The sequence below is a fragment of the Oncorhynchus clarkii genome, chromosome 7 (genome assembly GCF_045791955.1).
Source record: "Oncorhynchus clarkii lewisi isolate Uvic-CL-2024 chromosome 7, UVic_Ocla_1.0, whole genome shotgun sequence".
Lineage (NCBI taxonomy): Eukaryota > Metazoa > Chordata > Actinopteri > Salmoniformes > Salmonidae > Oncorhynchus > Oncorhynchus clarkii.
In genome coordinates this window covers 70,662,253-70,671,110 of record NC_092153.1, presented here as the reverse complement: position 1 = coordinate 70,671,110, position 8,858 = coordinate 70,662,253, and the positions used below count along the sequence as shown (strand labels likewise).

At 39.9% G+C, this 8,858-nt stretch overlaps 1 protein-coding gene across 1 annotated transcript; it reads left to right on the top strand.

Moving 5' to 3' along the window:
* Nucleotides 1-820: 820 nt before the first annotated feature.
* On the top strand, nt 821-5,439 carry LOC139414431 (T-cell surface glycoprotein CD8 beta chain-like). Its single transcript, XM_071162346.1, has 8 exons — nt 821-928; nt 2,199-2,558; nt 3,043-3,086; nt 3,461-3,515; nt 3,745-3,758; nt 4,466-4,538; nt 5,019-5,052; nt 5,358-5,439. Exons 1-8 carry the CDS (start codon nt 880-882, stop codon nt 5,374-5,376), a joined length of 648 nt encoding a protein of 215 aa, XP_071018447.1. The 5' UTR covers nt 821-879; the 3' UTR covers nt 5,377-5,439.
* Nucleotides 5,440-8,858: the final 3,419 nt, after the last annotated feature.

The window sequence follows — 8,858 nt, the reverse complement described above, 5'->3', positions numbered from 1 at the left end:
GCAGCTGGTCTAGGTCACACACCTGGGCAGAGCGGTTCGGGTTAGGAGAGGTGATCCACACTTGGCAATTGTGCAAACTAGTCACACCATAAAAAAATGAGGTCTTGATTTTAAATGTGTTGGTATAAAACAATACAATATAGTGCTAAAATAGTGTTGACAAGTACTATTTATACGGACTCTAAATACTTTCGACCTTCACTGAAATTTCTATGCCGGTGGTTCTAGAAGTCCAGAGGTTGGTTGAGACATAAAGTAATTGTTGATATTATGAAATTGTTCACTTTGTTGGTCCATGAGTTTTACCTTATTCAGAATAGATACATATTTGTGTAGCATCCAGTATATTGCAAAGCAATAGCACTAGGCTATATCCCTGATGAGGGCTATCGCTGGTAGAGTAAGTTTCTCAAAACCAAGTGAAATGTAAAGAAAAAAAGTGTCTGAACATTTCTACAGCATGCCTTGTACATCAACAGTAGAGATTTGGTTAAAGAGGAATATAGAAGAATAGTTAGACATACCGCAATACAGGTTTTAAGTTAGGAGTATAAAGTTACCGTATACAAGTGACAAATACAGACAACAACTTCCAAACAATCAACAAGAGGATATAAAGATGATTTATTATTTGGGGAAAAATTACATATACATTGAATATCATCTCTGCATTATAAGTGTGTGTGTGTGGCTCACTCTCTGATAGGCCTGGTGTGTGGCTGTGTGTTGTCACATAGGGGTGTTGATCAGGCAACACTCGGCCATGTTACTTCAGTTCCTCCCCTGTTCTCTGGCAGATGCATGAAGGGAAAAGAAAGCACTTTTGCCGACCCTCAGCTAACACTCGAGACATACACTACAAGTCCACAACCACTCAAGATGACCCCATTGGGACTGGTATGGACAATGGTGTGTTTGATGACAACAGGTAGGACCGCAATATTCTGCCTACCCACTGTCATCAAGTTCTTCTCTGTTGAGTCCTCAGGAACAGCGTTAGACCCACCTTGACAACTAGTGCAAGTCAGAATGTTAAATGTGTGTGTTATTTATTTGCTTAATGGAGTGTTGAAGAGGCCCCTGTGTTTTCTTTAAGTGTCTTTATATAAAGTTCTTTAAAATATTTAAGTGATATGTTTTAGTCTGCGTTGATTAAATAACAGTAAATAAAACAGTATGCTGGATCAAAATGCACAGACCCTCAATATTGTCTTCAAGACATGACGGAAATTCAAAGACGACCAAGAGCTATTCTAAAATCCAACGCGAGCTCTGCAGTTAAGATATTTATACATATTTCTGCGATTCATTACACATGGAGAAGCCAAGTGAAACAGTTCAGCTGTCACGAACGTCATCAGGGAAATGACCGGACCAAGGTGCAGCGTGGTAAGCGTACATTTCTTTTTTATTTTGAATGTAGCCAACAAGAACCAACGACCATGCCACTTACCAGTGCTATGCAAGTCTCTAACAAAGACAACTACCCACACCTAACGTGGCAAAACCGGCTGCCTAAGTATGATTCCCAATCAGAGACAACCATAGACAGTGGTCCCTGATTGAGAACCATACCAGGCCAAAACATAGAAATAGAAAACATAGAAATAAAGATACTAGAATGCACACCCTAGTCACACCCTGGCCTAACCAAAACAGAGAATAAAAGCCTCTCTATGGCCAGGGCGTGACATCAGCAGTGTCTCGCACAATGTTTGCTTCATAATGTCGCCTTTATAGATAAGTCTCTCCACTAACCTTTCATTTGTGTTTCTTCATGGTTCCAAGGCGCTGTCATTTAACATTTCCACTATTGCAAAACGACTTGTTTGATGATAGTGTTGGTTTGTGCCTGTTCAGGTTATTTGCTTCACAACACTGGTGAAAGCATATTTATTTAATTACATTATAAGCAGATAATGTTTAAATCTTTTACAGATCTTTGTCAGGTGAAAATATTGTAGGACAGCGTACGTGTTACGGACATCCATCATGTCTTATTATTTTGATCTCTGTCCAGCATACACTTTTATTTTTATTTTATTTCACCTTTATTTCACCAGGTAGGCTAGTTGAGAACAAGTTCTCACACAAATGGCAATCATTCCATCAGTATTGTTTATATACTGTATGTCTCCTTTGATGTGGTGGCAGTTTGTTTAGCTGAACTAAACCTCCATTCACTTCTCCTATCCCAGTGTCCTGCCAGACACGTTCAGAGTCCGACTTCGTCCGCTACCCCAGGATCAACGACACAGAGGTCCTCACCTGTGAGTGTTCCAGCCGCTCCTGCCAGACGGTCTTTTGGTTCCGCACTCTCCACAACAACCTTGACATCCAGTTCCTTCTCAGCCTCAACAATGCTGGCCGGACCAGCCATGAACCCAGTGTGGACAAACACCGGTTCCAGGCCAGTAAGCGGGATGGGGGAAGCAAGATGACTTTCATACTGCGCCTCATTAACATAAGGTCAGAGGACACAGGTCTTTACACCTGTATGCTCCAGAACCAGAAAGAGAACGAGCTGTGGAGGCCAGGAGTTCTTCTCAGACCTGGAGGTGAGAGGAACCCATTCCACTGCATGGCACTGACGCTTCCCATTCTTCTTATGACTGATTAGAGATGAGAAGATGAGATGAATCCAGAATTCCTACATTTCTGACCTAGAACTAGTTACACAACAATGGAATGCACTCTCTTACACTATACTACTTTATTATTATTTTAATGGCCCGAGAACAGACCAATTTCTTGATTTTCAATATTCTCCCGAAACAGTTTAATTCAGATTTCGCTTTGTATCTCTTCACAGAATTGGGTTGGAATTCATTTAATTTCTAGTGAAGTCAGGACATCAGTTAGCAATTCAGCCTTGTTATCGAAAAGAAAAAGCAATTAGAAGTTAATATTCCTCTGTGCCAGTTGAGTTAACGTCTAAGTTTCTTCATCTGTCCAAATCTCTCTCCATGATCTTTTGTGCATTTTGTCTCTCTCACGGTGTTTCTTATATCCAACACATTGTGTATTTTTGTGACCCACCAGAAACTCGGCCAACATTACCCCCCGTCACAAAGCCTCAGCCCCAAGGCATCTGTCACGTTCTGACCTTAGTTTCTTTGTTTTGTCTTTTGTTTTAGTATGGTCAGGGCGTGAGTTGGGTGGGTTGTCTATGTTAGTTTGTCTATGATTTTCTATTTCTGTGTTTTGGCCCGGTATGGTTCTCAATCAGAGGCAGCTGTCAATTGTTGTCCCTGATTGAGAACCATATTTAGGTAGCCTGTTTTCTATTGTGTTTTGTGGGTGGTTGTTTTCAGTCTTTGCGTTTGCACCAGACAGAACTGTTTCGGTTGTTGCTTTGTTGTTCAGTGTTCAGTTTTGATTATTATTAAAAATCATAAGCACTTACCACGCTGCACCTTGGTCCTCACCTTCTTCCACCGACGACAGCCGTTACAGCATCCCAAACCGCATCCCAAACGGCCGCTGCACCAAAAGCAACTATCAAACCCCAAAAGGTAAGATTCATAAGTTTAACAAGTCTGTCCAATAAGTTGTTTTATTGTAACAGGTTGAATGTTTTAAACTAAATCCACAAATATTATCCCATTAATTAGTGGTCTCACTCTCTCTTTTGGAGAACCAGGGCTCTGTCTGTAACCCCAATGTTATGTAACTAGTTACGTTGACACGATGTACGTCCCAGCAGTTTAAACATTATTTAACAGGTTTTCTGTTGTGCTTCAGGCTGTGGCTCCAAGGTTCTCTGGCGTTGGTTGGAGTGCTGCTGGACCTGGCTGTGGCTCCAAGGTTCTCTGGCCGTTAGGATGGAGTGCAACTGGCCCTGGCTGTGGCTCCAAGGTTCTCTGGCCGTTAGGATGGAGTGCAGCTGACCCTGGCTGTGGCTCCAAGGTTCTCTGGCATTGGTTGGAGTGCTGCTGGACCTGGCTGTGGCTCCAAGGTTCTCTGGCCGTTAGGATGGAGTGCAGCTGGCCCTGGCTGTGGCTCCAAGGTTCTCTGGCATTGGTTGGAGTGCTGCTGGACCTGGCTGTGGCTCCAAGGTTCTCTGGCCGTTAGGATGGAGTGCAGCTGGCCCTGGCTGTGGCTCCAAGGTTCTCTGGCCGTTAGGATGGAGTGCAGCTGGCCCTGGCTGTGGCTCCAAGGTTCTCTGGTCGTTAGGATGGAGTGCAGCTGGCCCTGGCTGTGGCTCCAAGGTTCTCTGGCCGTTAGGATGGAGTGCAGCTGGCCCTGGCTGTGGCTCCAAGGTTCTCTGGCCGTTAGGATGGAGTGCAGCTGGCCCTGGCTGTGGCTCCAAGGTTCTCTGGCCGTTAGGATGGAGTGCAGCTGGCCCTGGCTGTGGCTCCAAGGTTCTCTGGCCGTTGGTTGGAGTGCTGCTGGCCCTGGCTGTGGCTCCAAGGTTCTCTGGCCGTTAGGATGGAGTGCTGCTGGCCCTGGCTGTGGCTCCAAGGTTCTCTGGCTGTTGGTTGGAGTGCTGCTGGCCCTGGCTGTGGCTTTGATCTCCACACTGTACTACTTCAGCCGTGAGTGTCTTCTCTCCTTCCTTACCTGCCGATAAAGTAATATAGAATAACCAACAAGGAATGAGCTCCAGTGCTGTTTGTAATTAGCATAGTCAATTATCAAAGATGCTGGTCGTACAGGGCCAAAGACATACTTGAGATGCGGATGCTTAACTTGGACTTTTGTATAAAATGTGCATTGTTGTCAAAGTAACTCAAATTTTCACAAAAATATTCCAAGTATGGATAACAAATTAGGAACCCAGGCTCAGAGGCCTTAACAGACACAAACAACATTTCACATGTTTGACAAAGCAAAGGCAATAAAGTACACTTGGGCGTAAACAACAATATCCAAATGTGTGCATTCTGTATGGGATATCGATATACATGGAGGCAGTAATGTATTCTTGTTTAATACAGTTTTTGTATGTAGCACATAAAAAAGAAAATATATTAGTTACTCTGTTGTTCTGAATTCGTTTTTTGCATGTGCTACCGGACTACCCAAAAAGTGTCGACATCAGTTTGCCAAGTAAGTTCTCGTGTAAACTTCACAAATCTGTAACATCTTTCACTTCTCCTCTCCTCCTCTCCCCATTCCTCACGACACGATAAAATCTATCTTCCTGCTGCTGTAGCAATCTCGGGGACTTACTCTTTTTCTCAAAAGTAGATCTGAGCCTGTATTCATAGTGTCTCAGAATAGGATCAGTTTGTCCTTTTAGATAACAATGAATACATGTGATTGATCACTTTCTCTCTATTTGACAGTGTCTTTGTCGCTGTATTCATCTCTGTGTATTTGACTTTCTTTGACTGTTTGTATCTGCCTCACAGGAAAGGACCATTGGAGTAATTCAGAGCGCCCACACTGCAGACTCAGACAGTGCTGTATTTACTGTATGTGTCCTTACAGGGATCTCCTTCCACTTTATGAATCTGAAGACTGTTTTTATTAGCATCTTACTTTTCTATTCTTTGTTCATTACAAGAAGAAACAGCCTGAAGTTCCAACTGTCAAAAAGAAAACATTTAGGATTCTGTTCACAATGTTAATGTCTCTGGCTATGGATTTGTAATTAAGTAGATGTTTCAAATATAAAAACCTTTTATATTGAGCAGGTATTACTCTCGTATGTGCTAGTATTGCACCAATGCTATGCATTCTGCTGCAGTAGCCTAATGTTATGATTATTGGATGTGTGCAACATGTATTGATGATAAATAAAAGCTATAAAAAACACTTACTTCATGTCTACGTACTGCCATCTTATCACAGGGACCAGAGAGAAGTGTGTGTGGTATTTCCTTGTTTAGCTGTTGAGTTGGAGACTTAATCTCACTGTGTGTTTAAACACAAACATAATCAAGCCTGCTCTCCACTATTTCACTTCACATTGCGGAGAGCAGGGACATTCTGTAACACTGTATATAAAAAGTATTTATTGATGTTAAACACAATATTAGTCTACATGATACACAAAGATAACGACTGTATAAAACAGCATGCACACCTTTATCATTTGAATGGGGTGATAAAAACATATTTGTTGGTTCTTCGGTTCTCGACGAGGGAACTAGACCATTTCCTATGTGACAGAGCGCGCGCTGCGCACATTGAGATGCTATTGCTATCTCGTTGTTCTTTAAACTTCGAGTCCCTCATCTTGACGCTGAAACAAAACCGCAGCGCGACCACAGACCACGCCACAGGCAGCGAGAGAGAGGAAAATCAAGTGAAAAGGCATGTGTACATTTGTCAGACATTACAAAACCCTCAACTTTATTTCAACTCCTGTCATTGCATTGAATGTCTGTCACATTTATGTGTCCTAAGTTGACTGCAGTCGTTGATGGTGTAATTCGGCATCAGAAAAGTGTACTTGTGTCACGTTCGCTGGAGTAATTACCGGACCAAGCTGCAGCGCGATATGGTTTCCACATATCGCACAAAACAACAAAGAAAGAACGAAACAATGAACCGTAACTAAGAGTTGTAACATACACTAACTCAAAACAATATCCCAAAAAATGCTCCTTAAATATGATCCCCAATTAGAGACAACGATAGACAGCTGCCTCTAATTTGGAATCATACCAAACACCAACATAGAAAAACTAAACTAGAACCCCACATAGAAAAGAATAACTAGAAAACCCCCCAGTCACGCCCTGACCTACTCTACCATAGAAAATAAGGGCTCTATATGGTCAGGACGTGACAACATGTAATTTTTGTTCATAGTTAGACTTTATTTTACAGTGGTTATTACCTATTCACTTTGTAATAATTACAATTTGGTTTCTTTGGGATTAATTGAAAAAATCATCACTACGTATTTGATATAGTAGCTGACAAACTCTTTCTTTGGCATTGCTATCATATTATTTCCTATTAAATAAATAGGAAACACTTTAATTTACACTCTTGGGTAACACTTTATTTTACAGTCCCCTAAACACCAGTAGAAACAGGACTGTCAAATAAAGAATTACTCAGTTCACTTAAATCAAGCATTCTATGTACTCTGTTTATCAACATGTTCTGGTTTAGAGAACACGTTCACAACAGTCCGAAGACATTACATCTATCTGGAATGGTAAGTGGTTATCCTGAAGAGAGATGTGCTGAACATTTCATAGAATCTGAAGATATTCTAAGAATACTAATAAATGTACAAGAAATATGAATGCTTGTTGCCGGAGCATAATAAAACTTGACAGTGAAAACTATAACTGAAAAGTAATGCTGTCATTTAATCCATGATTTCTGTTTGAGCATAGTACAAATAATGTAAATCACTCATAAATATACACTTGAACAAACAATGTAATATCTATCAATGTAATATTAGGATTACATGAAACACAACAGCGCTCCTAAATGTATTCTTCTCTTTTATTTGATTTGAAAGATATTTGGGAAAAAAAAAAAAAAAAAAACAATGATATTGTGATCAGAACAATAGTAGTTAGTATATTTAGTTAAACACATATATAATATATAGTTAATCCTGTGTACAAAATGTAATGTAACTATGGTTGAAGATATTATTTTTTATATTTCTGCTAGTCTCATAATTTGTAGCATTTGTAATCTCATAACTGTATTTATTTATATTTCCTTCTGACAGTATAATTGTTAACTTGGGCTCATCCATTTCTGTTACTATTGTTACACAAAAAGGAAATCAACAGCAGTGGCAAGAACCACTTTAATTTACATTTGTCATTCTTTCATTTTCCACAAGCTTAAAATCCATACAAATAGCTTTTTGAAAAATAACAATTATTAAAAGCCAATCATAGTACTGTACACAAAAGTCCCCTATATCAAACATTTGGTTAAATACTTTACCAAACATTTTTTTTGAAACGTTTAGCAGACACTCTAATACAAAGTGACTTAAAGGACACATCGACAGATTTGTCACGTAGTCGGCTCAGGGATTCAAACCAGTGGCATTTCGGTTAATGGCCCAACACTATTTTATTTTAGGGGGTGGATCAGCTTTAATATGCAGATAGATTGTTGCTTCCATCAATGTAATTGTCTGCATCATTTCCAATCCCCCATATATTTTTGGGGTAAATATATATATATATAAATATTCATACATATACACATAAATACATACATACATATACACACTTTTTTTTTGTTGAATATACCTATTCCCAGCAAACCCTACCACCTCTCCCCAATTGGAGTAAACTAATAAACAATAACACTTAGGCGTCTACCTTCAGCTCATACATATTATACACACTTTACAGACAAAATCCATTTTACAATAGTTATATTTTTTTTGTTTTCTATTTCTGATGTCCATCCAGTTTGATTTCTATTTTTAACTGCTATTTCACCAAATTTCTGAACCTATATACATTTTACAGTCCCCGTATGCTTTACGTTGGTTATATTGTTGTTGTTAGTCCCACCCTTCAGCTCCATTCAATCCGTCCCATCTATCTCAACACCATCCATTTTGGACTTCTATTTGCTATATATTTTTCAACTGTGCTGTGATGCTTCACAAAAGTACTGAACCTTTCTATTCTCATAGCTACTACAGATTGTAAATTTAAAGAAACATTTTTGCTAAAATAATGATTATATTATTGATCGATTGACTGTGCCTTTTCAAATCACCCAGTATTGTTATCTGCAGCTTTAGTTCTAGGTAAATGTTGCAATTCCTCAGCCATTCCTGGACCTGTGACAAAAAACGAGCTACATATGGACAATACCGAAATAAATTATCTAATGACTGCGTCCTCGCAGCAGAATCTGCAGAGCTGGGAAGAGTGTATCCCCCATATAAATAACATTCTATT